Source organism: Pteropus medius, unplaced genomic scaffold (assembly GCF_902729225.1).
Source record: "Pteropus medius unplaced genomic scaffold, Ma_sr-lr_union100, whole genome shotgun sequence".
NCBI lineage: Eukaryota > Metazoa > Chordata > Mammalia > Chiroptera > Pteropodidae > Pteropus > Pteropus medius.
The window spans coordinates 13091900-13119659 of record NW_024349804.1 but is presented as its reverse complement, the minus strand read 5'-3'; the positions used below and the strand labels follow the sequence as shown (position 1 = coordinate 13119659).

The 27760-nt window shown below is 61.7% G+C and overlaps 1 protein-coding gene across 1 annotated transcript in view; it reads left to right on the top strand.

Moving 5' to 3' along the window:
• Positions 1 to 25429, top strand: part of LOC120582711 (actin-binding LIM protein 2-like) — a 33879-nt gene extending 8450 nt beyond the window's left edge. Inside the window, exons 2-4 of the mRNA XM_039837990.1 lie at positions 17638 to 17781; positions 24647 to 24830; positions 25249 to 25429. Of these exons, the coding sequence (XP_039693924.1) occupies positions 17638 to 17781; positions 24647 to 24830; positions 25249 to 25429 (509 nt within the window). The remainder of the gene's footprint in view (positions 1 to 17637; positions 17782 to 24646; positions 24831 to 25248) is intronic.
• Positions 25430 to 27760: the final 2331 nt, after the last annotated feature.

Below are 27760 nucleotides of genomic sequence, written 5' to 3'. Positions count from 1 at the left end.
TCGGCTCTGCAGCGGTGGCTGCCGTGACCGCCCACGTTACGGTGGGGACACGGAGAAGCCTGCCCTGAGTGCCCAGCTGGTCACCGCAAAGTGGCATTTGATCTCAGGTAGTGTCTTTCCAGAGTCTGGGCGTCTGCTGAGCTGCCTCCCCGCCCCGTAACACTGCATGGGAATGTGGTGACTGCCAGCGGGGCCGTCTGCCAGCCTCAGTCTCCTCCACACCTCGCCCAGCACCCGGCCAGGCGCCTGCTCTCGGGCCGGCTGGCCTGGGACGGGATGTCACCTCCAGGGAGCCGAGGAGGGGACGACATCCTGACGGCTCATGGAGACGCCCTCCCTTTTCTTACTTAAAACAGAATCCAAGCCGGGCCCCTGGGCAGGAGCACCTTGCCGAGGCCGGGGTCTTGAGGGTCGTTCCCGCCCCAACCCAGGGCACAGGGCCTCCCCGCTCCCCGCCCCCAATGCCCAGCTCTGAGCTTGGACTCCTCCCCCCTCCTCTGACTCTGAGGGGCACCCTCACAGCCCAGCAGGAGAGCTCAGCAGGGCTCTGCTCCGGATGTGAGGCCGGGCTCGCCCACCTCCTAGCCGTGTGTCAGTCTGCAGGAGGGGGGTCTTCCCCCTGAACCGCCCTCCAGTTCCTATGTCCTCTGTGAGGACCTGCCTCTCCCTGGGGTGACTGACACCAGGAAGGACACCCCCTTCTCAGAAGACGCCCCGAAGGCAGGCTCCACCCTGGGTCTTAGGGTCAGTCACAGCTTCTAACGCGCAGCCACAGCGGGGGTGGGGGCAGACGTGGTGTGTATCCATCCGCTGGCCGGGTGCTGAGGTCACTCCGATGGGCTCCTCCCCGAGCTCCCAGCCTGATGAGGAAGGCAGACAGTGCGTGAGGAAAACACACCCTGAGAAAGTGAGGGCGGCTGTGGGGCCAGAAAAGGCAGTGAACCCGCCGTGAGAGAGAAATCCTGGCAGGCTTCCCGGAGGAGGTGACATCAACCAAGTAGGTGTTAGCCAAACAAAGCAGTGGGACAAGAACATCCGGCAACAGGTGCAGAGCCCCGGAGGCGAGGGCGGAGGGAGCATCCGTGCATCTGCCCCAGGCCGGGCCCTGGGCAAGGTGCCAGGCACACGCATGGCCCCACAGCCTGCCCGCCCCTTGTGCCCTGCGGTCCCCTGGCCCCGAGCATGGCGCCTTGCTAGCAGTGGGTCTCAGCGATGATGCGAGGAGCCGTGAGCCTCTGCACCTGGAGAGGAGAGGCGGAGAGGGAGCCTGGAGGCGGTGGCTCTGCGAAATGCAGGCTTCCGGGCGTTCCGGCAGAGCTGGGAAAATGCCCGAGAATGTGCATTTCCAGGGCCGTGCTGGGCCGACTCCCCCAGAGGACCCAGGCCCCGTGATCGGGGGTGCCGGGAGGGCAGGGGCCCGAGGGCGTAGTGCCACCCTCCTCCAGCTGTGCAGGAGGGAGGTGGGGGTCCAGGCGAGGCCCCTGGTTTGGAAGCCTGGGCCCCTCCCTCCCACACCGCGAGACGCCCGCAACACAGCCCTCGTGTCATTTCATTCAAGACTAGCAGACGGCTTGGGACAGAGTGGCCTCTCGGACTTTAAAATATCTTGTTACATCCGGTGGCTCTTCAGGCCCTGGGGTGGCGAGAGTGATCCATGAAGCCAGGTGACAGGGACACGTGCCTGCCGCCTCCGAGGTGGAGGGCCGTGGCAGACGGCCGCGGTGCTCACCCACGCGCTGGGGCCCTCGGTGCCTGGCCCAGCCGGGCGATGTCGTGGCAGCAAGATGAGGCCCATGGGGTCCCTGTCCCCTGGAAGTGCTGAGACCCTGGCAGCAGCCCAGCCTCACTGTCCCAGTTCAGAGAAAGAGGGTCACGCCAGGAATAGAGTCTCCTGTTTTCCACGGCACCACCTGACTCGGGGCCGCAGCCGCTGGGAGGGGGCGGCGCGAGCGGCCGGGGTCTGCCGGCCCGTGGCCTGCTTCTCCATCCTGTGTCCAAGATGACGGAGCTGCTCGATGCTCGGGCCGCATGGTCCGAAGGCCAGAAAGCTTGGCCCTGAGCATGTGGACGGAAGAAATTTCGAGGCTCTGGATACGGCCGGCCAGCCGGCGCTGCTAGCACATTGTCGCAAATTCTCCTTTCCCTTAGGGCTCAGAGACCCTCCCTGACTAGAAGCCTCTGTCGTCTACCCTCCCCCCCAGCGGCCCGAAGAAGCGGAATGATTCGACATCGATCACCTGCCCGAGCAAACGGGCCAAACCGCACTAATGTTTGTCAAAGGCCACCTCCCTGGGTGACGGGAGATGAATCGCAGGGGACGCTCTGAAGGAGGCCCGTGGGGCTGCTGTCCATCCAGGAGGAAGACAGGCTGGGGACGAACTGCGGGTCTTCCCAGGCCCGGTAACCCGTGGGGTTATAGCTCACGTTTGCTGGGGTCCATTACTCCACTGAGCACACTCACGTTCTGTTACTGTCTTTGAGTTTTCCCAGAACCCTCAGGAATACTTCGGGCTCCATGGGTTGAGGGGAGCAGGGTGGCCGAGGTCACGGCCGGCACGAGGCAAAGCTGTGGTTTGAGCCCGGGGCTGCCGGTGCCCGTCCCAGGCCCATCCCACTCTGTGAGGATGGGAGAGGGGCCGGGGCCTTCGGCTGAGCTTGAGATCAGGTGGACTGACCTTGGGGAAGTGTCCCCAGGGCGGCAGACATTGACATTGACTTTCATGAGAAAAGAGGCTGAAAAGACCCCGTTCACACGCCCAGGCACCATCTGCAGCGATGCAGCTCACCCGCCCTGCAGGGCCCCCTCTCAGCTGTCTCCGAAGCGACAAGTGGGGGCACCTGTCCTCTGAACTCCGCCTTAGCTCTTCCCTGCCTCCCACACGCGTCCGGGCACCACTCTCTGGCCGCAGAGACCCTTCCAGAGGGGGTCACGCCCTCTTCTGGGGCGTCGCCCTCCCCGCGAATCTGGGAGTCGATTTTATCACCATCATTGTCGTCATCGGTGGGAGCGGCAGCAGCCGGAGGGAGAGAGTGTGGCACAGGAGGCACGTCTGCCTTTGAAGATCCGCGAGCAGACGGAACGTCTTGGCCCCCGCTCACCGATGGCAAGGCCCACGGCCCCTCGAAGCCTGGGAGTGGGGGTGTGGGGGCGTGGGGGCGCGGGGGCGCGGCTGCACGTCCCCCTGGAGTGCCACCCCGGGCGTCCCTGCTGCGGTCCACGTGCTTCCCAGCAGCTTGGTCAACGGCAGCCGCGAGCGATTCTGTCGGGCGGGTGGGTTTCCGGCGATTGGTTTGACCACGTTCTCTGTCCTTCGCTAGGTGAGGGGTGTTTTTTGAATTAGAATGTTTGCTCATCGTGGTAAAAACACACTTCATGTAAAACCGTCTTAACTAGTTTTCGGTGTCCAGTCCGGCGGCACTCGGTTGTCAGCCACCTCGGTCATTCTTACCAGGACTTTTCCACCCTTCTGAGTGACACTGTCCCCATCAAGTGACTGCCGACCCTGCGCCCCCGGCCCCTGCACCCCCACTCTGCTTTCCGACTCTACGAGTCCGACTTCATAGGAGCCGCAGCTAAGTGGGACCGTGCGACGTCTGTGTTGTGTGACGGGCTCACCGTGTCATCGCGGTGTCCCCTCGGCCCACCCAGGCCGTGGCGGGCCAGCATCTCCTCCTCGAGGCTGAACCGTACTGCACTGCTTGGGCATGTCCGCCCCATTTTGCTCATCCGTTTGTGGACACCTGGTCTGCTCCCACCTTCGGCTGCTGTGAACGATACTGCCGTGGACGTGGGGGTCCAAATACTGCTTCGAACCCCATTTTCGTTTCCTCTGGGTCGTGGCTGACCAGGCGCTGACTGTGCCATTTCTGGAGCGGCTGTGGTGCTGTTCTCCATGGCAGCTGCGGTGCTTGACATCGGCGAGGAGTGTTCTGAGGGCAGGGCCTGGCCTTTGAGCCACCTTGCACAGGGACAGACTCCCTTGCTTGGCCTGGGGGCCAAGACCCAGCCCCCTCCCCATGCCCACTGCACACTCTCCGTGCCCGGCCCTGCTCCATGTGGGCCACGTCCCTCCGCCCCCGTCTTCCCCTGCCCTTCCCCCAGCCCACGCTGTCTGCTCTGTGGGTCAGTCAGCATCCTGGTGTCTGGGGCTCCCTGAGGCCTGAGCCGGACACACTGTTCTTTAGAAAGATCCAGTGCAGGGCGCTGCCCCGAGATGAGGCGTAAATGTGGCCACACTGGTTGCTGGTTGGAGAGCGTCCTGCACCCCCGTCCCCCGCTTCCCTTGGCCCTGGAACGTGAGTCAGAGGGAGGCCGCTCCTGAGAGGTCCCCGTCAGACCACCCCATTGTCTGGTGACCGGAGGGTTCTGGTGGGTGACGGACCCCTGACCCACGGAGCGAAGCCCCCTTCACTCCCGGCTCGGCCGCCCCATCCGCCCGCTCCCGGCCCCGCTCTGCTTGGGAGCTCTGCTGGCCTGGGCACAGAGGGCGTCCCTGGGCACAGAGGGCATCCCCGGGCACAGAGGGCGTCCCTGGGCACAGTCCTTTTTCAGTTGTAAAATAAACACAACATAAAGTTCGCCGTCTCGCCTGGCGTCAAGTCTGCACCTCGGTGTCATCGGTGCGTCCACACTGCTGTGCCCGTCACCGCCGTCATCTCCAGGGCTTCGTCATCCTCACACGGACACTCTGCCCCGGTAAACGGTGACTCCCCACCCCCTCTGCCGCCACTGGCAGCACCCGCTCGCTGTCCCTGTGAATGTGGCTCCTCCAGAAACCGCGCAGAAGCGGCATCCTACAGGGTTCGTCCTTCCGCGTCTGGCTGGTTTCGCTGAGTGTGACGTCCTCGGACGTCACCCGCATTGTCGCATGTGTCAGAGTTTCCTCCCTTTTTACGGCTGTTTGTCCATCCGCCTGTTGACAGACAGTTGGGTCACCCGCATCCGAGCACACGTGCACGTGCGGTTTGGAGTTTAATGGTCCCGTCAGCAGCTCTGTGGCAAGTGGCCTCATCCTGTTCCTGCTGCAGTGGAGACCAGGCACCGGGCCCAGCAGAGCGCTTTGCACGCGCCCGTCACCACGGCCCTGGGAAGGGGCTCCTCGTGCCTGCCATGTGCAGACGAGGAAACCGAGGCTGGGGAGGCGACAGGCCTCGCCCGCAGTGCCAGCCTCCGGGCCAGGGCACAGGTGGAGGGCTCTCCGCCTCGGAACCCACGTCATCACCTCGCGTGGAGCGTCCAGCTGGCTGTGCGCGTTCCTGCATCGCCCTGGCCGCTCACTCCGTCCCCGAACACTGAGGGGTCCTCTCTCCAACCTGCTCCGGGCCGGGCCGAATGAGGCACATCGGGCGGGGTGCCACCTCTGGGATGGGGGACAGACACATAGGGGCAAGGAATAGGTGATGGACTGTGTGTGTTGGTTGCAGGTGTGTGTACATGTGCGTGTGTGCATATGCGTGCAGGTGTGTGAGTATGCATGTGTACGCGTGTGCATGTGTCGCGATAAAGCGTGTATGCACATGCGTGCGCGTGTGCATGCATGTGTGTGTGCGCATATGCGTGCAGGTGTGTGAATATGCATGTGCATGTGCGCGTGTGCGCATGTGTGCGTGTGCGTGTGTGCATGTGCGGGTATGTGTGCATGCACGTGTGTGTGCGTTTGCCAAGTCCAGGCACGGACGGGGAGCCGGCCCGGGAGAGGAGAGGGCCACCTCCGTTGCAAAGCCAGGCGTCCTGAGCCCAAGGTCTGTCTGTCACTGCAGTTACCTCCCCGCGTCTTTGAGGGTCAGGGAGCAGCTCGTGCCCTGTCCGGTCTCCGCTGGCATCGGAACAGCAGAGCGGGCGGCTTGCGGAACCCCGTGAGGGGCGTCAGGGCTGGCGTCTGCAGCATCTGGCTCTCTCTTTTCTGACCCATTTCGAAGTTCGCCGCGTCCTGGCACTCCACCCTCTGGGTACTCAGCGCACTCCTGCACCAGAGTGCCACCTGCGCGAAGCCCGCAGTCCCATCCCCCGCCCCCAGGTGTCCTTCCCAGATGCTCGTCTGTCTTTTCGCCTCCAGGAGCCAGCCTAGGACCACGCATCTGCGTCTTTCATCTCCTTTATTCTGGAATGTTCTTCCCACTCTTCCCCTTCTCTTCTGTGCCACCGACATTTGGAGAGTCCAGGCCTGTCACGCTGCGGGCCGTCCCACGGTCTGGCTTGGTCTTGTCCTTGGTGACGGGATCCAGGACGAGCATTTCTGGCGAGAGGCGGCCTGGGTGACTTGCTTGTCCCTCGGGCGGCACATGGGTCCTGCGTGGCCTCCGATTTTCCTCATGCCCCGTGTGCTTCCCGCGGAGGTGAGAATTCTCACACGTGCGTCTGCACCGTGCACAGACAGACCCGTGAGAGCTGTTCCTGGAGGTGGAGCTGGTAGATGGGAGTGACCGCTGCTCGCCCGGCGGTGGCCCCAATGTACCCCCTTCCCAAGGGAGCGCGAGAGCCCCTCGCCCCGACCCCTCCTCGCCCAGCACTGCTTCGTGTCGTCTTTCCACGTTTGCCAAAGGACGGGAGGGGGCGCCTCCCCGCTGTGCCGCCCCGGTCCGGGGAGCCCGCGCGCATCCGCCCACATGTCCGGGCCGTTGGCGTTTCTGGGAATTTCCCGTTCCCGCCTTTGCTTGTTTTCCTGCGGGGCTGTCGTCTGCCTTTATTGACTCAGGAGGCGGGTGGGAGTGGGGGCTGTGTTTAGTCAGGCAGCGCGATGAATTGCCCTTGATCTGAGCGTGGGGTGGCGTTGCCGACGGGGCCCGGGAGGGGGTGGGGGCGGTGGGGAGGGCAGGGACGTCGGAGGCGGTGTGCGGGTGTGTCGTCGGGCACAGTGGCAGAGGAGGGCGGGGGTCTCTGAACAGGGACACAGAAGCTCCATCTGACAACGAGCCCAGCCTTTGACGTCTGCGATCCTGCAGCAGCCAGCTCCCGGTAGAATCCTCGGGGGTCCCTGCATGTGCTCTATCTTAGGGAGCCCCAGACCCGCGCGGTAAAACCCTCACCCCGGAACCTCCGGATGTGGCACGACTTGGAATAGGGCCACTGCAGGTGTGACTCGGTAAGATGAGGTCACGCGGAGTAGGCTGGGCCCTGACAAGACAGGACGAGGACGAGACGCGGACAGACAGACAGGACGGCCACGTGACCACAGAGGCAGAGGCTGCGGCGCCTACATGCCAAGGAGCGCCGGCCGCCACCAGAGCTGGAAGCAGCAAGAAGTGGCCCTTCCCCTGCGGGTTTCGGAGGGAGCCCGGCCCTGCTGGCCCCTCGATGTGGGACCTCCGGCCTCGGGAACTGGGAGAGAGTGGACTTCTGCTGTGTAAGCCCCCGGTGTATGGTCTTCCATTATGGCGGCCGCAGGGAACTAATAGTCAGGAATTGGGAAAGAAAAAGCCTGCTCGTGAGATGCAGGCTGCTGTGTGGGCGGCGGGGGGAGGACTGTCCATGAGGCCTCGTGGCCGGGACCTCCTCGAGTCGGGGGTCCCTCCAGGTACCTGTCAGTCTCGCCCCTTCCCAGTTCTGTCTTTTATTTAAATCATCGTCATTTCACTTGGGTCCCTACCCTGGCAGGGGTACAGGTGTAGGGTTAGGACAGAGCTTCCTACGCTGCAGGTGGTGACCCATTTGTGGGCACGAAACCAGATTAGTGGGTCACAGCAGTGTTTGTTATGTAAGAAGCTGAATAGAGAAATGGCAGAGCACATGACAAGGAATAAGGGGAAGGAGCCTTTGATGGAAAATTCTGTTACATGTTTACGTGTCGTATAAACTGTTGCTGCGTGCGGTAGGCTTAAAAATGACCCCTGTAAAATGTATCAGGTCCTCATTCTGGCTCCTGTGGGTGGCGCCTGATTTGGGGGAAAAAAAAGAGATTTTGCAGATGGGATTAAGTTAAGGATGCTGGATGATGGGCTGAGCCCTAAATGCAGCCGCGACAGCTGCTGGAGAGAGGTGGCGGTTACAGACTGACACACAGAGGAGAAGGCCCTGACCATGGAGGCAGAGGCGGGGGAGACACAGCCGCAAGCTGAGGGTGCTGGGGACCACCAGGAGCTGGAAGAGGCAGGAATAGCGCCCCCCGCAGCCTCTGGAGGGAGGTGGCCCTCCTGACACCTGCTCTTCAGCCCTGTGAGACCCATGCTGCCCTTCACGCCAGGGGCCGCCTTCCCAAGCCTCAGTTTCCCCTCTGGCACATTGGGGCTGTGCAGGGGGTTAAGTAGGCCCCCCAAAATTCATGCTCACTTGAAACCTTAGCATGCGACCTATTTGGAATAAGGGTCTTTGCCGATGTAATGGAGATGAGGGTGGAGATGCGGTCATCCTGGCTTACACAGGCGGCCCTGACCCCAACGGCTGGTGTCCTCACAGGACACAGGAAAGGACACGCAGGCTCCCGGGGATGAGGCCATGTGAAGACGGAGGCAGAAGCTGGAGCAATGTGGCCACAAGTCCAGGAGTGGCTGGAGCCACCAGAAGCCAGAAGAGGCAGGAAGGACCCTCCCCTGGAGCCTCCGGAGGGAGGCGGCCCTGCTGACAGCTGGTGTCAGACTTCTGGCCTCTAGGACCGCGAGAGCAGAAATGTCTGCTGTCAAAGCCCCCGCTGTGGCTCGTGGTACAGCCCCAGGACGCTGGCACAGGCGCGTTGAGGGCACGGGAGCTCGCTCACGCTGCGCCCGGCGCGTGGGGCAGGGCGTGGTCCCACCTCCCCCCTCTCCCGCCCCCGTGTGTCTTTCCGAAGTCCCTTTCCCGGACGCCTGGGAGACAGGTGCGCCTTTGGAGCGTGGCGGGAGGCTATTTCAGTGTGCCGGGAAGGGGGAGGCCCTGCCCCTCCCCGGGCATGAGGGCGCAGCTGCCGCGTGACCCTCTGGCGTGTCCCAGTCCCTATGCTGGCCACAGAGCCTCTTCCACCAGCCCAGCTGCTGCCCGCGGCCTCCACAGGCGCCCGCCCTTCGCGAGGAGCTCCATGGGGATGCCCGGAGGAGAGGCAGGTAAGGCTGCACTTTGCACCGAAACCGTCCGGCTGGGGAGGAAGGCGTGTTTTCTGAGAAGCCTTGAGCCCCAGGAATGAGCTTTGGGGCCCAGATGACCGGAGACGGTCTGAGCACTGCCGTCCTGTGAATGCCGTGAGGGCCAGCGCATAGGCACGCCGACCGCCTGCCGGGCCTGGGGACTTCCTCTTAGGGACTCTGGGTGGCAGCCCTGCGGAGCGAGCCCGTTTTACGGACGAGCAAGCTGAGACCCAGGAAGGGCAGGTGGCGAGAGTCAGAGCTGAGCGGGGCTCCAGTGCCCTCTGACCCCGCTGTCCGGGGCCCCCAGACTCTGCACCGGCCCCCGCCTCCCTCTCGTCCCTCCGTGTCCTGCTCTCCCATTTTTCAAGGCGGCGGTCCTCAGTCAGGGCCGATTTCGCTCCCCAGGGACCGTCTGGCAGTGTCTGGAGGCATTTTGGTGGTCACGGCTTGGGGAGCGGGTGCCCCCGGTACTGAGGGGGTGGAGGCCAGGGCTCACTGCATGGGATAGCCCCGCAGTGACGAGCTGTCCGGCCCTAAATGTCACTTGAGCTGCGGCTGAGAGACCTGCCTTGAGGACGTCACAGAAACGCCGCTTCTCCCCGTGGTGACAGGGCCGGCTACTTAGGTTAGCAACTTTGAATCTCCTCAAACCCCACCTGTCGACAAGGCGGCCTGCAGGGGGACTGGGAAGAGAGGGGACGAGAGACAAGGCAGAGTGAGGAGGAGGGCAGGGGTCTGGACCCCCAGAAGCAAAGAGAAGTTGGGGTGCACAGGAGAGTCTCCCTGAGCCCGAGGTGTGGATCCGGGGTCCTGCCTCCCGTGGGCTCCAGCCTCCGACCCAAAGCGCTCCCATCGGGTCCTCGGGCCCCCGTCCCAGCACGCCTCGATGACCGTGGGGCGCCGCCTCCCTGGCACCCGGCAGAGCCTGTCCCTCGCCGCTGTCCTCCTTCCTGGCTCGTGGGGTCTTTCCAGAGGTGGGGGCCAGGACGCCGGGCCCATCTCGTGCCATCAGCACCTCACACCCCAGCATTTTAATTGGCAGAGGCGGCTCTGGGCTGGGGCAGCGGCCGTGACCTAGAAGCCAGACCAGCGAGCTTCACACCCCGACTCCGGCCTGGCCTCACCATGTCCTGGTCAGGGGACTTCAGGCCCGGCCTCAAGGGGACCGTCCGGAAAGGGGGTGGACTGTGGCCCCCCTCCCAGGGTGCTGTGGGCGAGCGTAGCAGACACTCCGTATTTGTTTCCCACGGCGTGTAGCTGGGCGCTTCCCCAGCCGGCCTGACTCGGCCCCGCGTGTCCCCTCACCCCTGGCCTTGCCGCGCCAGCTGGGCGGTGTACTGGGTTGTTCTGGAAAAGCCAGCAGGTTCCAAGAGCTGTGGCCTGTGACGACGCCCCTTCCTCACGTGGAATTTCCACGCCGGGGTTGGGGCGGGTCCCCCGCTCTGCTGAGCACACACCATCCTGCCCACCCGTCCTGCCTCACCCAGATGACGGCCGACCGCTGGCGGCAGAGAGCAGATAGTAGTGATGAGAAACATGGCAGAGACCCGGAGAAATAAGCACCATGGTTTCTGATGAAGAAGCGGCACCTGTGATAAAAATAGCGGTAATGGGAATGTGATTCTATTTATGTAAAGTTACAGTCAGAGCTAAAACAAACAAACACACAACAACGACACTCCGAGAGGAACACAGGGATAAATCTTTGTGACCCGGGATTAGGCAGCGGTTTCTTAGACACGACACCAAGAACTCAAGGATCAGAAGAAGACACAGACGCCTTGGATTTCATCAAAATTAAACGTTTATGCCGCAAAGAACATTATAAAGGAAATAAAACCGCAACTCCGAGTGGGAGGTAGTATCCTCCGGTCACGTGTTCGATAAGCGACTTGTACGTAGAATATAACAAACATCTCGTCGTGAAAAGAAATCAAATCAAATGGGCAAAGGATCTGAGTAGACATTTCCTAAAGAAGGTGCAGATGCCAACGGGCTCGTGAAAAGATGCCCAGCATCGTTAGCCATCAGAGAAGTGCCGATCAAAACCACGATGAGATGCCACCTCCCCCCGCGGGGACGGCTGTGGTCGAAAAGTCGGACTAACCGGCGCTGGCGAGGACGTGGAGAAAGCAGACCCCGCTCCCTTGCTGCGGGCGGCGGTGGCAAGGGGCACATCCACGTCGGAAACCGGTGGCAGTCCTTCAAGGGCTCAACGTAGCGTCACCACGTCACCCAGCAGTTTACCCCAGGAACGTACCCAGGAGGCGTGCCACCTTCCACGCAAAAGGGACCGTGCAGGAACAGTTCCAGCAGCTCTCGCCCAAAGCGGCCCGAGTGGAAGCCGCCCCCAGTCCTGCTGTTGCTGACGGGCGGCCGCATGGGGTGTGTGCACACGCGGACTGTCGTTTGGCCGTGACAAGGCACGGAGCACGGATGATCCTTTAAAACATGCTGCTGAGTGACAGAAGCCAGACAGGAGACCCGGGTGGCACAGTTCCATTCGAGTGAAATGTCCAGGACAGGCAAACGTGCGGGGACAGGAAGGAGGCCAGCGGCTGCTGGGGGATGGGGCGGATGCCGATGGGTAAAGGGGTTTCTTCCGGGGGTGATGAAAATGCCCTCAAATTGATTGCGGTGGTCGGCACACGACTCTCTGAACGCACTGAAAACTACTGGATGTTTTTACGAGGTGACCGCATGGGATGTGAACTGTATCTCATTGAAGCCGTGACTGCTCAAAAAACACACGTGAGCACCCCCTGCCGAGCCGCGACGTGGCCAGGAGGGGACATTTCCCAGCTATGTGGAGAGATCAGGATAATCGGAGTCAAAGTGACGGGCACACGGCGGGGTCTAGACGGTGGTGTCCTCCGGGCAGGTGGACGGGAAAAGGGGTGCAGGCGGCAGTGACCTCTCAGACACTCCACGGCCCTCCCGACTGGACTCAAAGCCAAGGACCTTTGTGGATGGTTTGGACTGCTGATGTTGCCCCGTGGGGTGGCCCCCCCATCCAGGCGGGCGGTGTCTCTGGGGGGGCAGTGTCTCCAGGTCGAGAGTACGGCCACATCTTCAGAGGCACGGGCAGGAGACGGGTGGCCGGTGACTCTGAACTGGCCAGCACACACCTGGCGGCCTGCCAGGTCCCCATAGTGGGGGTGTCCCAGGGCAGATGGCCATGGCAGATTAGCTCAGCCCTCACTGATGCTCTTGGCGGGAGGTGACAGTGGGCCTGGGGTCCTGTGGCTTGGTTTCGAGTCCCAGCCCTGCCGTTCGCCCACGTCCAGCTCTGTGACCCAGACCATCACCGAGCGCAGCGCCCGGCACAGCCCAGGCCCAGGAACTGGGCAGCGGAGCCACAGAGGTTGTCACCCTGCCAGCACACTGCACGGCGCTCAAGTCCCCCAATGCGTCTCCTGTGTCCCATTAGATTTAGGGGACATCTGGGGGCATCTGCTGTGCGCTGAGCTCTGGGCGTTTGCTGAAGACCCAGATGGAGCCACGTGTTGATTCAGCGGTGGCTGCCCTGGCCCATGGCAGTGTGACACGGGGGACGTACAGACCGCGCCCTGGCCCGGCCACAGACTCACCAAGCACTGGCAGTGTCCCCTATGTGTGGGGGGGATGGACCCAGATGCCCGCTAAGCCCTGACCTTCCGGAATGTGGCCTGCGGGGCCCTTCGTGCCTCCCCGGTCAGGAAGGGCGGCTCTTCCGGGATGAAACACACCGCAGGGGCGTGGGCGGCCGGGGCGCCCGGCCCAGGCCCTGAAGCTCGAAGAGTCCCAGGAACTGCCAGACGCTCAGGCCGAAGTCTGCTGGGAGCCCCCGTGGCCAGTCTGAGCTTCCGGAGGTGGGGGGTCTGCTCATAGCCCCCGTTCTCCCAGCTTCTGCCTCTGGAAGGAGCCCCCATGCACCCCCAAACGCAGGCACTCACCCCTGCCATGTCTCCGTCCTCAACCAGCCCCCACTGAGGAGCTCAGAGGGGCGAGTGCAGGGGAGGACTCCGGAAGGGATGGGGACACGTCCCGCGATGCCGGGCCGTGCGGACGCGGCTGCCAGAAGTCAGGACGGACGCGCGTCCACACAGGCTGCACGGCAGTGTGACTGACACGTGTCGACTCGGCCCATCGATCAGGCACCTGCCAGGGCCGGGCCGGGCTGGCGCTGGGCTCTGAGGGCGCACGGAGCTGCCAGGCGTGGGGTGAGCGGGAGGGGAGGGTGGGCTCACGTACCCGGTGGCCACTTTCCGTCCCCCCCGGGGCCAGCCCTGGGCGGGGTGCAGAAACCCAGGGGTGGGTCAGCCCCAGGAGGCCACGGTCTGGGCCCCGAGGCGCCGAGAGGCGGAAGGGGAAATGGCCGCTTTGGGGATGTGGATGCTTCCGGGCTTACGTTCGGGTTACACCCCGATAAGCCCGTGATCAGTTGAAAATGTCGTGCAGTCCAAAATGCATTTGATACATCTCGCCCCCCGAACACCGGCATTGAGCTGTCTGTCTCCACCTCATGCAGCTCGCTGTGCCGCCATCGTAAAGTAGGAGGTCGCACGCCGGTGCCTCGTTAAGCCGGGACCGTCTGTGTCAGGAGCTTTCACATACCCAGTCCCCTTGCACTGTGCTCAAGCCCCATGTCCACTTCTGAGACCTCCCCCCAGGACCGACCCGGCCGATGGCTGAGCTCGGGGAGTGCAGGCTGGCCGTGGGGCAGCTGGAGGCCTCCCCGGGGTGGGACTGCGTCTGCTCCAGGTAGGCGGGAGGGGGTGCCCACCGTGTCTCCGAGTGGAGGACGGGCCTGAGCGTCAGACAGGCCCTCGGGCCCCATGCGCGTGGACACGGAGCCCGCTCACGGGGCCATCTCCGGGGGAGCAGCCTCGTCAGCTGCACCCCCACAGCACAGCGGGCGCCCGGCTACGTCACTGGCTTCTCACATGTCCTCACTCAATCTGCACAGGAGCCCTGCGTTTGGCCATACTTGTCCCTACTTTATAAAGGAGGAAACCGAGGCTCCTTGAGGTCATGTGACCTGCCCAAAGTCGGGGCACGGGGGGACGACCTAGCCGGGATCCGCAGGGTCTGTCTCCCTTCCCCTCGCCCACCCTGCCACCCCAGCTGAGCTGGGCCAAAGCGTGAAGCCAGCTCTCAGGCAATCTGCTGATGAGGCCACCGGAGTGTAAGCAAGATGTGGCTCTCCGGGAATGCCCGGTCCCCTTCCTGGCCGCCCCGCCCCGAGCTGCAGGTCCGCCTGTGAGACCTGGAGAGGACAAGCCGGCCGCTGTGGCTCACACCTGCCAAGACCACAGCTCCTTTCCCTGTTTCCACGGAGTCCAGACAAGTCCTCCCGAGATCAGGATCCGATGCGCAGATGCGAAAACTGAGGCCTCCCGGAGTTCTCCAAGGTCTCCAAGGTCACACGGCCGCCCCTGGACGGCGGGTCCAAACCCAGCCTCGCGGCACGCGGCTCCTCCAGCTCCGTTCCTGGTGGCAGGGAAGAACCCATCACATCCGGAGGGACTGTAGGGGAGGGACCACAGCGATTGTCAGGTCAGCCGGCCCCCAGACACCTGAGCGAGCCACGTCCCTCCCTCGTGGGAGCAAGCTTTACGTGTTGCCATCCCCCATAAGAACGCTCCAGACTCCCGGCGGGGTCCCCCAGTGCTGGCGTGTCATTATCACGAGGGGATTAAATCGTCGCAGCCCTCGCGTGGCTGATTCTTACCACTCGAGTTCATGTTTTGTGCGAGCATCACAGTCAGGGTCTTGTTACACCGAACGTCAGAGTCAACCTTGACATTGTAGCGCACGGACCTGCCGCCTTGTGGCCAGGTCTGTGGTGTGATAGTGTCCTCTGTTCCTTTCTTCCTCTTTGGAAACTTTTAACAGACTTTGTTTCTTAGAGCAGTTTTCCGTTGACAGAAATATGCAGCGGAAAGTAGAGATTTCCCATATATAAGCCACCCAAAAACACGGGGTCCTCCCCCCTCCCCCCCTTTCACCCCCAACAAGCTGCTTTAGTTACGATCCGCGAACCATTTTGATACGTTACTGTTCACTGAAGTCCACAGCTTGCCTCAGGGGTCACGCCCGGTGGTGCCCTTGCCGTGGATTTGGACAGATGTGTGATGACGTGGATCCGTCAGTATGGTGTCAGAGTGGTTTCACTGCCCTAAAAGTCCTCCGTGCTCCACCTAGCCATCCTCCCCTTTCCCCGAATCCCTGGCAACCGCCGACGTTTCTCCTGTCTCCGTGGTTTTGCCTTTTCCGGAACGTCACATGGTCGGCGTCATACAGCACGTAGCCTTCTCGGATTGGCTGGTGTCACTTAACGACCCGCAGAGTCCTCCGCATCTCCCCGTGGTTTGAAAGCTCACTTTTTTCTGTAACATCCGCCTACCAGACACGGACTGTGGCCACAGCGGCCCCACCCCTGCCTTGGGGCCGCGTGGAGACAGCCCTGGGCGTTGCGGGGCACGGGTCCTGTTCTCCGGGGGGCGGGGTGGCCATGGACCAGCGGGGCCACCCCTCCCGGCCTCCGTTCAGGCAGCAGCAGCAGTGACGCACTCACCGCCAGCTGCCGTGAGGAGCGGTGCCCTGTGAGAAGCACCCTGACCTCCAGTGGGGCAGCTGCAGGAGGAATGAGTCTGTCTTAGGGTAAAAGGCCCACGCTATAAATGCACAAGATTCGCCAACGTGATCCTAGGGCTGAGCAGGCAGATGGGAAGGTGTGGGCTGGAGGGGACACCTTGCGGGCGGTACCTGCATGAACACAGTTGTTTGTTGCCACGGTGCAGTGTCTACTTCTCACCACAAGAGGGCAGCACTGCCACTCTCACTTGTGCCCAGAGGTACCAGGAGCCTCTGCAGGACGCGACGTGTCAGGTGGGTGGCATTGGGTCCTCCCAGCAAAACCATGTCTTAAAGCAGCGCCCTCCCCACTCCCCAAACCAAATATATCTCCAGTAACCAGGAAACCGTTGACATCAGGCTGTGAGATCTTGAAAATGACAGTAGCTGTTGCATATTGAGCTCTTGGGACCTGCTGGACCCTGGGCGGGCGTATTTTTGCCCATGGTTCTAGCACTTTGCCGCTTTGTGGCCAGGTGATGCCAGCAGAGGGTGGATGGGCAGATGGACAGGCAGAAGGAAGTCGGGAGTCCCGGGTCCCAGCACATACGAGGCGGGGCTGGGCGGTACTCAGGCCGTTGGAGCCCGCGGCCTGCAGCGCCCCCAGGACTGTGGACGCCGACCCCAGCGTGGGTGGTCTGATGTTTGCCTCGTACTGGATTCGGGCCAGTTTCCAGCAGCTTAACGACGTGGCTTGTCCGCCCGCGGAGAGACGGCAAGGTGCTGTTCTTTCTGCCTGTCGGATGAGAAGGTGACCGCGTTGACCGTCTGGGCCCCTGGCCCCCGCCCCCCTCAATCTGGGTTTGACCTCGGACACGGACCAGGGTGACTCAGTGGCCCATCAGTGTGAGCTGGCCCTTGCTGTCCGAGACTTCAAGCCCCAACCCCAGTGGCTTGTTCTGTGAGGGGAACGTTAGATTCAAGCCCAGGAAAACTCGCCTCTGTCCGCTCCCATAGCTTCCATGAATAGACGAGGTGGCCTCTGCAGCTCTGCAGGAAAACGGAGCGTGCGGCAAGCCTGCTGTCGACATGGAACCCGGAGCCGGAAACCCCTCCGTAGCCACGGCCACGGCCCCGCAGACGGAGCTCACGGCCTGTGCCGTCCCGTCTGCTGGTTCGTGTGCTGGCTCCTCCCGAAACACGAAGAAGGTGTCGACCGGGCCCAGGTGCTGCTCACCTCCCTGCACCTGCTTCTCCAGGCAGGGGGGCCTCTCCTCCCCGACATCTGGCACCCCCCGCCCATGCTGTGGTCGGCAGGCCTTCCGGAAGGCCACCCTGCTGACCCCAGCATGGCCTGGTCCCTCGTTTGTGCCACCACCTGAGGGCAGGGACTGCAGAGGAGGACAGGGGCCCTGCTCTGGCCAGGTGGGCTTCTCAGGGGATGGGGACAGGTTGCCAACCTGATGGAGAAATGTCCTCCTCTGTCTGAGATCCACCTTCTCAGTTTTTACAGCCGCGATGAGACCTCCTAGGTCTGGCGCTAGTGTTAAGCTGAAGTGTGTACGTGTGTGTGCGTGCGCGTGTGTGTGGATACGCTAAGCTGTCAGGTGAAGCGTGGCAGGTGTCTCCTGGGCCCTCCCGCCTCCCCTGGCCCTCCTGGTTAGCGTACTTGCAGACGGTAGAACTCTGGGTGTCCTGGCTACAGAAGGGTGCTGAGCTTGCTGGGGTCAGGGGTGTTCTGAGGCCCTGGGGGGCCGAGGTCATGCTGGGCCCAGGAAGCAGGGGGATCAGCCACCCTTTGGGAGGATACTGTGCTCCCCAGCACTGCAGGTGTGCACACAGGGGTGGGGACAGGACTGCTCGCTGGCGGTTGACCGGATGGCCTCTGACCAATTCCCACTGGCTTCCAAGGAGGAGATGAGTCTGTACCCCGATGCCCCATGGGACCGTGCTGGCAGGTGTGGGGTCCTGAGCCCTCGCACCACGGCCAGTCTGCTCACCTGGGCTGGCCCGTCCACCCTCTAACATGCTCATTTCCCCTGACAGTGTCGGAGCCCCAGGCCGTCCCCAGCCCCCCGGAGAAGCCGCCCGGCACGGCCATCCTGTGCGGCACCTGTGGAAATGTTTGCAGGGGCGAGGTGCTGCGCGTCCAGGACAAGTACTTCCACATCGAGTGCTTCGTCTGCAAAGGTGAGCGTGCCGGCCTCTGTCGCCGCTCTGTCCGGCAGCTGCAGGGCCAGGCCTCCGGCTGCAGGGAGGGTCAGTGCTTTGCCCACTGAGTGCAACAGAGCAGGGAAGGGAGCCCAGGCTGGGGCCGGACTCCGCCCCATGCCCGCAGCCCCAGAGGCACTTGGGACTGTCCCCTTGTGAGGGAGGAGCTGAGGCCTGGAGGAGGAGGAGCTTGTTTGAGGCTTGATTCCAGACCTGCCGGTGGCCCCTGAACAAGGGGCCCCATCCAGGGTTCCCTGGAGGCACCTCCTGGTGGAGGAGGGGGGGAGCAAGGCAGCAGGTGAGCACCCACCTCCAAGCACCTGGCTGCAGCCATGTCATTGTCTGTCACAGGCTCTGTGTGAAGGCTGTGTGTAGAGTCCGTAGTTTGAAAACTCAAGAACCGCTGACCACACCTTGCAAGGGGAGGGTCCAGGGATGACCCTGACTCCCCTGGCCCTGTGGGGTCAGAGTGCAAAGGGGGCGACTCGGGGGTGGGGGATCAGGGAGGGTGGTGAGCATCGCCAGTGCTGCTGTCTCCAGCAGGGGCGGGCATGCCCTGGGACCCCAACCCCGCCCCTCGGAGCTGCTGTGGCTCCAGTTATGGGCATGGCTGGCTGTCGGGGACGTCACCGAGGCCCCCACATTGCCCGGATCCAGGGTCCCTCACGCATCCCCAGCCTGGCTCAACTTCCAGTGAATTCTCCCCACTGCACCTGTCCTCCTGACCCCCTGACCCCCGCCCTGACAGTGGCTCCAGAGCCCTCGCCCGGGGGACGTGGGCCCCCAGTGCGGTGGCTTGCGGGGCTGTTTGGACAGGTGGGGAGAGGACACAGCCTGGGCAGCGTCCGTTCCCTAGGAAAGGGTGGAGCCGCTCAGAGGCAGGAGCGTGGCCGGGGGCGTGGCCAGTGGTTGGGCGTGGCCGGGGCGTGGCCCGAGCACCTTGGCCGGTGGTTGGGCGTGGCCGGGGCTGGCCGGGCGGTGGCGCGGCCCCTGGGCCTCCGTCTCGGTGCGGGCAGCGATGCTGGCCTGCTGCCGCAGGCTCTGGATTTCGGGGACGCGTCCGGGCCTGGGGCTCTTTCCCCGGAGAAGGCGGCGGCCGCCCCGCCCTGCCTGAAGCTTGACTTCCGTTTCCGCAGAGCTTCCCAGGCCGTGGTGAGATGTGTCTGGCTACATTTTCTCCCTGTAAAGATGCATTTGCTGTTATTACTGAACAGCAAAAAGGTCGCTCTTTTTAAAAGCCGACTGTAAAAGACGAAGGAGAGGTGTCCTTGGTATTTAAAAGGGTTTCTCAGTAAGCCAGACTGTGGGAATGCCGCGGGAGCGTGGGCTCAGAGAATCCAGCCCGTCACCTGGTTTGACCCTCCACCTTCGGCAGGAGGCGGGGACGGCCCCAGGTGTCCCCACCCCACCGCGTCACTGGGGCAGGTCACTTTGTTTCCGGAGGTTCACCTCCGTAGGCGAGGCGGCATCTCCACTTCTGATGTGGAGCAGCCGAGGTTCCCTGCAAGCTTTAAAGAAGCTGCATCTGTTGAAGCGTGAGAATCACGCAGCCTGGGACTGGTCTTTTATCCAGATGCTCATGAAAATGCAAAGTGTGAATCGCTGAGGGTGCCTTTGTGCATAAAAAGGAACACCCAACTGACAGTGTCTCAAACCACATGGGCACCACACCTGAACATGAAGCCTGGGGAAGCCCCGCACCCCCAGAGCTGGTTAATTTAATGGCTCAGTGAGGTCACCAAAGACCCAGGTTCTTTCCCCGCTTCCCCGCCCCACCTGTCCCCTTTCCCCCCAGCCTGTGCATATCAGCACCGCCTGTCCTCACGGCCTCAAGGTGGCTGCCATTGCTCCGAGCATCACATCCTTACAGGATAGCGCTCAACCCCGGGGAAGGGGCAGTGTGCCCAGGCCGAAGAGCCCCCTCCCCACATGAAGCTCCCTTCGATGGGGAAGAGAGAGTTCTCTCCCTGAGGTTCCCCCAGACACGTCCAGTGAGCCATTGGCCAGAACTGGGTCACCCGTCCAGCCCACCAGCAAAGAGGAGCATGAAGATGGTGACAGACTGACATCAGTCATGTCCGTCCCTGCTGGGCCTCTTGCCAGTTGAACCAAACGGATCTCTTAGCACAGAAGCCGACTGTGCCGCCATCGCGTCCTGATCCGAGAGGTCCCCGTGTGCTGGGGTCCCGTCACCTCGGCCCTTGTGCAGTGTCCTTTGGCTTACCTGGGGACACCATGAAAGGAGTGACGTAATTGCCCTGTCCTTCGCGGCTGGCTGCCTCGAGTCAGGGCTTTGATGCCTCAAGGTTGGGGTTCCTATCCCACTGTGCCCGCCCCCCAGCTTGGTGGGTCTGGGCGACACATTTCTCAACCCTCGTTTTCATGCAACAACTATTTTACTTGGCACTCCGCGTCGTGCAGGTATGCCTGGGTGCTGGGGTGCACTCCAAGTAACAGAACGGACATTCCTCGTTTTGTGAGCCCATCCGGCTACGGGAGCACAGCTGGTAAACACTGGATGGAATGGGGTAAGCATTTCGCTATGCACTGCACGCATCGCTAGAAAGGAGAGATGGAAACTACGGTGGAAGAAGCGGGGCGGGAGCACTGGCAGAGCCGCTATTTTAAGCTGGGTAATCAGGGGAGGGCAATCAGGGAGGGCTTCCCGGAGGCTAAGAGCAGAGCGGCGTTCAGCACACTGGGCCGCGGGAGGAGCCGAAACGGGACGGGGAAGGGTGCGTGTCTGGCAGGAGCACCCACCAGCCCCGTTTGCACTGGGGGCGTGTAAGCCGCTCCACAAGGACCCTCCATCTGCAGACTGGGGCAGTTGGCGGGATAAAGTTGGGCAGTTAGCCATAGGGAAACCCTGCAGAACCCCAGCCGCAAGGGACATTCTCCACCAAGGGGCTTCTAGACCAAAGGAAAGCCCAGACAGATGCCCTCGACTCCCACACCCGGGCACCTGTCCTGCACAGCTGACCCACACAGGGCGCGCCAGGAACCATGGGGCACATGGCAGGATGTGGAAAGTCTCTGCAGGATGGGCCTGGGGCGGGGTCGGCCATGCCGGCCGTGAGCCAGCGTGCGCCCAGTGGGGGCACACGAATCCCTAGAGTTCTCGCTCTGCTGCGTCACGTGAGTTGCTGTCTCCTCCCCCCACAAGCTGACACAGGGAAGCAGGGGAGACTGAGACCCCCCTCCCCTCCCCCACCGGAACTGCCCCAGATCTCTTGATAGCCGGGCTTCCCAGCCATCGTGCTGTGTGCATGCTTCTGCGCCCTGAGCTAGTCCCTTAAAGCCTGGGGAACCCTCTCCCCAGCAGACAAGCTCCTCAGGTCCATTTCAGCATCTTCCCAAACTCCAAACACAGGATCCCACGGTGAACTTGGCCACCCCTCTGCCCTCGGGCCGTTAGGCCGGTTCTGGCCCGGCCCCTGGCCAATTGTTTCCTACACTTCACCTCTTAGATTTCTTATGACGACCGTGCAAGATGGGTACGGTCACCCATGTTTACAGATGAGGACTCCGGGGGTCAGAGAGGTGAAGTGACCTGCCCAAGGTCACACGGCGGGGAAAGGCAGGAGTGAGGACTCAGACCCGTGCCGCCCGTGTCTACAGCCCAGTGACCACGGGACACCGCAGTGGTGCTGCAGCCAACACCGGGCCCTGAACGTCTGTGGGCGTTGCTGGTCACTTCCTCCGGTCAGAGTCCCCGGAGAGAGACTGCTGGGTCAAAGGGTATGAGTGGTTTTAATGTTCTTTGGAGCCAGTGCCAAGGGACGTTCCAGAAAGCATCTTCCCGCCACTGCCCGCCCCTCCCGACCGTTTCCCGTAAATGACCACAGTGGACGCTGAGGACTGACACTCAGGGCCACCTACAGCTCAGGGCCACCTGCAGCTCAGCCGCTTCCACATCTCAGGCCACTCCACAGCTCAATGTCACCCACAGCCCAGGTCACCCACAGCTCAGTGTCACCTACAGCTCAGTGTCACCTACAGCTCAATGTCACCTACAGCCTAATGTCACCACAGCTCAGGGCCACCTCCTGAGTAGCTCAATGTCACCTACAGCTCAGTCACCTACAGCTCAGTGTCACCCAGCTCAATTGTCACCTAAGGCTCAGTGTCACTCTACAGCTCAGGGCCACCTACAGCTCAATGTCACCTACAGCTCAGTGTCACCTACAGCTCAATGTCACCTACAGCTCAGCGTCACCTGCAGCTGCCTGCTTGTTGGTCCTGGCTGATCCGGGAGGCAAAGTAGGATGCGATAACAATATATCGCCTCGATTAGACCTTTTAACAACGTTAATGGATTCGGGCTTCTCATTTTTAGCAGGCAGAGGTCTGCGGTCGAGTCCGGCCCCGGCCTCAGCTCCAGTCTCCTGGGTAGCAGAGGCCGCCGGGGGAGCGGCTCCCAGGGCCCGGCTCGTGGGCAGGGCAGGGCGGCTGGAGAGCTGAGGTCTTCACTCTCCCAGTGTCTCCGTGACGGAGACGCACGTCATTTGAATGGGGCACGAGGCCCGTCTCATGTTTTCATCCCTCAAGGGACAGTTGGTGCCATCAGATCCTTACAAAGAATAGAAAAGCAGCCAGATGCCAGAGTCAGCGTGCGTGAGCCTCGCCGTCGCTCAAGGACCGAATTGTCCCAGCTGGCGTTCGTGGAAGAAGGCAGTGACTGTCCCGCAGGGCCCCCGAGGGCCCGTTCTGCCCGGCTCGGCCACACCTGCGCGATCGGGGGTGCGAGATCGAACAAAGGGTTTCACTTCAGGCGGGTGTGAAAGGGTTCAAGCCGGCCTGGCCTCTGGCCTCTCGGGCGAGTGACATCAGCACAGCCGCGGCCCAGACCGGGTCCCCCCACCGCGACTCAGGGCTTGTGTCACACTAGCTCCTCTGTGCCGCGTTTGTGCCTTCGAAGACGCCTTGTGCTCCCAGCGGGGGGTGAGGGCGAAGCGGCCCACAGAGGTCAGGGACGTCCCGGGGGGAGCCTGGTCCCACATCCAGGCCTCTCCACTGCGCCCCTTGCTGCCCGGCTCACGTCACACCTGTCCAAGCCAACCTCCCCTCGGAGACGATTGAATGTTCCCACCACTCTGGTGCTGTGACCAAAAAACGGCACACGCTCCCGGTGGCCCGGGCGAGGGGGCAGGGGGACCCAGGGGAAGCCACCACCTCACCCTGCCGGGGGAAGGGGCTGAACCGAGGGGGACCCACCCTACAGGCTTGCCCAAGCCGCAGGTCGCAGGTCGAGGGTCGGGGCTGAGTGAGGTGACCGGTGCAGCTGACCCGATTGAGCACATCGGCCCTGGGGGTCCCATTCAGGTTCTGGACCCCAGACTTCCTCCCATGCTGCTCCTGGGTGACCTTCTCGGGAAGACAGCTGGGCTGCCCTCACCCCAAAATTCTCAGGGCACCAAGCAAGACGGGTCAGGGCTGGGCTTCCTTGATCAGACACCAGGAACCCCACTGGGCACCACTCACAGCCATCACGAGCTGCGTACTGAAAAGGGCTTTACTTAATACGTTTAATAGTAATTTGCTAAGATGTTTAACATAGGTGTTTTGATAGCTTTGCACTAATAGCTATAATAATAACCCCATCTGGAACAACTTATTAAATATTTAGAGCCTCGTGACCACAGGAAGTCCCTAGTAAACCAGTTTCCATGTCGCCTTTGGAATTACAGCTGCAGGGAACATGGCAGCACCTTTGGGCTTTAAAATACGTGGTGCGTGCCTGCAGTTTGGCGGCTGGTATGGTGGAAACGGGCTTTCCAGGCAAAAAGGGACGAGGTGCGATTTTTGCTTCCAGCCACAGCCGGGCGGCGGGTTTTGTGTGCGGATGGCGGTGGGCTCGCTTTGGCGGCTGCATTCCACTGGAAGTGCTCAGATTTAAAGATGCCGGTACTTAGACTTCAGCAGAAGCTACGCCCTTACCCATCGGTTAATGTTTTGATGAAATTTCAGGTGTCGATTCAGACACTTATGAGGGTTACATGGTTTTTCAAGACTCTGGCTTGGGGACAGTGACCCACAGGACCTGGCACTGGCCCAGCTGGCAGGGCTGAGGCTGCAGGGGGTCCTCTGGGACTCCAGCAGAGGGGTGCTCCCTCCGAAACCGTGCTTGGCTCCCACGTGCCCCTAGGGCTGGAGGGAGAGTATGGGGTGAATGCCCAGGTGGCCCGGTCGTTGGCTGGCTGGCTGTCCCCAAGGCAGGTGGCCCATTCTCCTGGTAAATTTCCGCCAGCCCCTCCATTGGGGTGCACTGCAGCTTCCTGAGGCAGGACATGTGTGTAAGGAAGGGCCAAGGGGACAAACGGACTCTCAGTGAGTGTCCTGGCCACGCTCCCTCCTATGAGGTCTGGCCTTGTCCACTCCGGGGGAGGAGCAGGGAGGGGTCAGGAAGCCTCACAGTGGTTGGGGGCGCGGAGCACAGGGATTCATCTGTCCTCTGCCACAGGGGGTGTCCCCCCAGACGGAGCCCAGTGCATACTGGGTGCCTTTCCAATCCATCCTGTTCCATGCTGGGGACAGTGGAGGAGCCCAGGGGCACGGGTGCTTCACCTCGGCGGGTCCAGGAGGCAAGGGAGGGAGGCTGGCGGTTCCCCGGCACAGCCTGACTTTCCTCCCGGGTCAATGCTTCTTTCTGGAAGCTTCCACAAGGACGTCCACCGAAGTCCAGGCTGAGGGGCCGGAGCTGGTCTGTGCCTGGACCTGGCCCCCTAGTGAACCTCCCCAAGCCTCTGTCCGGTGGGGGCTTGTGTGCGGTGGGTCTGCCCGGGGCCCACCAGGGCCTGGGAGACGCCACCGCCTGCTAACGCCGGCCCCACGTGCTCTCCTCCAGCGTGCGGCTGCGACCTGGCCGAGGGCGGCTTCTTCGTGCGCCAGGGCGAGTACATCTGCACGCTGGACTACCAGAGGCTGTACGGGACCCGCTGCTTCAGCTGCGACCGGTTCATCGAGGGCGAGGTGGTGTCCGCGCTGGGCAAGACCTACCACCCCGCCTGCTTCGTGTGTGCCACGTGCCGGTGAGAGGCTGCAGACACCCCGCCTCCCCCTGCGCCCCCTCCCTCCCTCCCTCCATCCCCTCCGTTCCCTCCTTCCTCCCCCTGGGCCACTGCTAGGGCAGGAACGCAGGGCCCATCCAAAGGGTGGCAGATGGACCCCGGGCTGCTGCACCCCGGGGCACACCCTTGTCCAGCCCCAGACCCTGCAGGCCTCCCCACTGCCTGCAAGGACTGAGCCCTGTCTCCTGGGGACACTGGGTTCTGAGGCTGCTGGCGCGTGGCCTCCTTCGGCTCCCGTGAAGGTGTTCTCTCCCCACCCCCCTCGGCCTCCTTGGCCAGCTCCTCCCCTGTCCGCATCCCGCACACGTTTCGTCCGTCCCGTCGGAGCCCGTGGCGTCCACGCTCAGGCGTTCCTCGCCCACCCTCTGCCACTCTCCAGCTGCCGCGGCGTGCCCCACCTGCACGCCCTGCTGCACTCCTGCCGTCCCTGTCTGTGGGTGGACCACCACCCAATCCACCAGGTGCACGAGCCCCAAGCATCGGTGTCTTCCAAGGTCCCTCCCTTTCCAGACTCTGCCCACCTGCTGCCCGCTACTCAGGCCTCAGAATTCACCTGCTGAGGGTCCTGCCATGGCTCCGTGCCAGGGTCACTCCTCCACACGGCCCCCATGGCTTCCTGGCTCCTCGGTCTGGCTGAGAGGAGCTTCACAGCCTGTTTCGCTCATTCGTTCATTCATTCATTCACTCACTCACCCATTCATTCATTCAACCAGGCTTTTCTAAGCACCACGTGTGGCCAGGCCCTGGGCTGGCACCGGTGACTTGGACACACATTAGCAGAGACCCTCCAGGGCTCAGTGCCCACAGATAGTGCAGGAGAACAGGAAGTGCCTCCCGGAGCCCGTCCCCCGGGAGAGCAGCTCCCTCCCCCAGTCCTCGGCCCCAGGGCATCTGACCCCTCTCAGGCCCAGGTGGGCACAGAGCAGGTATGCCCGAGTGGTCTCAGCAGGCAGCCTGGGGTCCTGACCCTGGGCAGCAGGCCACACCCAGCTCCCCCTCTTCCTGCACCTCGGGGGGCTTAGCAGGGAGGCGGCAGGCAGCCTTCCCACACCCAGTGTGACAGGGACTTTCTGAGTGTCATTCCTAGTTATGGTGTGTGCACCAGACAGAAACGGAAGCTTTGTCAGGAGGGTGCCAAGGGAGGGAGGCCCAGCGACAAGAAACATTTCTAAGGAAAGTGTCTCTGTGAGTTCCTGCAGCGTGCTGGGTCAGAGCTCCCCCAGAGGCCGTCTGGGCGTTTGATTTCTGAGCACGTAGCTTAGAGAAGAGGCTGACATGGTCGCAGGGCTTTGAAAAGCGCCTCTGGATGATCTGCTGCTTAGAAAACAGTAGCAGACAGCTCTGTCGAGCTGGGTGACTGGGACAGGACTTACCCACACACCGTGAACCACTAGGAAACCGGACAGAATACACGGAACAACCGGTTTCACCGTCCGAGCACAGGCAGCTCAGCACTGGACAAGGAAGGCGGATGCGTGAGCCCCATGACCGGCCCGCTTGCTGCCTGGAGGCAGTTTCCCGCTTCATAGTACAAGGAGGGGACACTAGAGATGGCCCACTCGCGGAGTGAGAAGCCGGTGATCGGAGACAGAGCAGCCGACGGAGGGGAGCGAGCGCCGGAGAGCTGCAGAACCCGCGGGTAGAGAGGAAATGCCCAGCGTGGCGCCAGAATGACCGGCTCGCTGTGGGCTAAGCAGTCCCCAGGGCTGGGAGACAGCTGGGCTCTGGCCAGCTGCAGAGCCCTTGCTGAACACCCAGGCGTGTGGCGGGGACACGTGTCTCACTGGTGGGACCGAGCCCCGAGGCAAAGGCTACTACTACAAACCTGCACCAACAAAGACAAGAAAAAACTCAAAAAGACCAGACTGATCTTAAAACAAGCTAACTGCCTGCCCAGGCAAAGCCCAGCGCTCTTTATCGGAAGGAAAGAAAACGCAGCACTCGACGACATAAAATCGACGATGTTCGACATTTGGCCGAGTTCTCCTCTTCATAAAATGGAACTGGGAAAGGTGACCAAAGCCAGAAGGAAAATCGGCCCGTTCCAGTAGAACAAAAGCAGAAGTGAGACTAGCAGGCCATGCCTGTGAAACAGCCGTGTGTCCACATGTTAAGCATTTAAAGAAAAATGTGAACGTAAGTAACAGTGTCATGGAAGATGTGAAGAGAAACCAAACGGAATTTCTAGAAAAGAAAATTTAAAATTTCTGAAAATCCCCTGAAAGGAATTAGTAGTAGATCAGGTTTTGCAGAGGAAAAGATGGGTGACCTTGAAGACATAATAGAAACGACTCAAACTAAAGCAAAGAGGAGGGAAAACCGAAAAATAAGAAGGGAGACTCGACGATGTGCGAGTATAGATCCGTCTGTCTGTCTGTCTGGGTTAGGACGGGGAGACCCAGGGGGTGGGCGAAGACTGAAAAAGTTTGAAGAACAGGGGCTGGAAAATGTCCAAAGATGATGAAAACTATAAACTCAGGGATCCAAGAATCTCACTGAACCCAAAGCAGAATAAACACAATAAAAACCTACCAAGTCCATCTTAATCAAATTATAATGATAAGAAGAAAATCTTAAAAGCAGCAAAAACAAAACAAACCAAAACCCATTTATGTCAAACGGGACAAACAAATGACTGTGGACTCCTCATCTGTAACTATGTGTACAAGAAGATAATAGAATAGCGTCTTTAAAGAGCCGAAAGGAAAAAAATGGGCCAATTCTCTACCAAGAAAAAAAAAATGAAGGTAAAACTGCTAAACAGTATGGTGTTCCTTTTGGGGGCTAATAGATAATAGCTGCCATTTATGCAGCCCCTCCTGGGTACAAGGCAGTATGTCTGATGGATGGATGGAGGGATGGATGGGTAGATGGATGGATGGATGGATGGA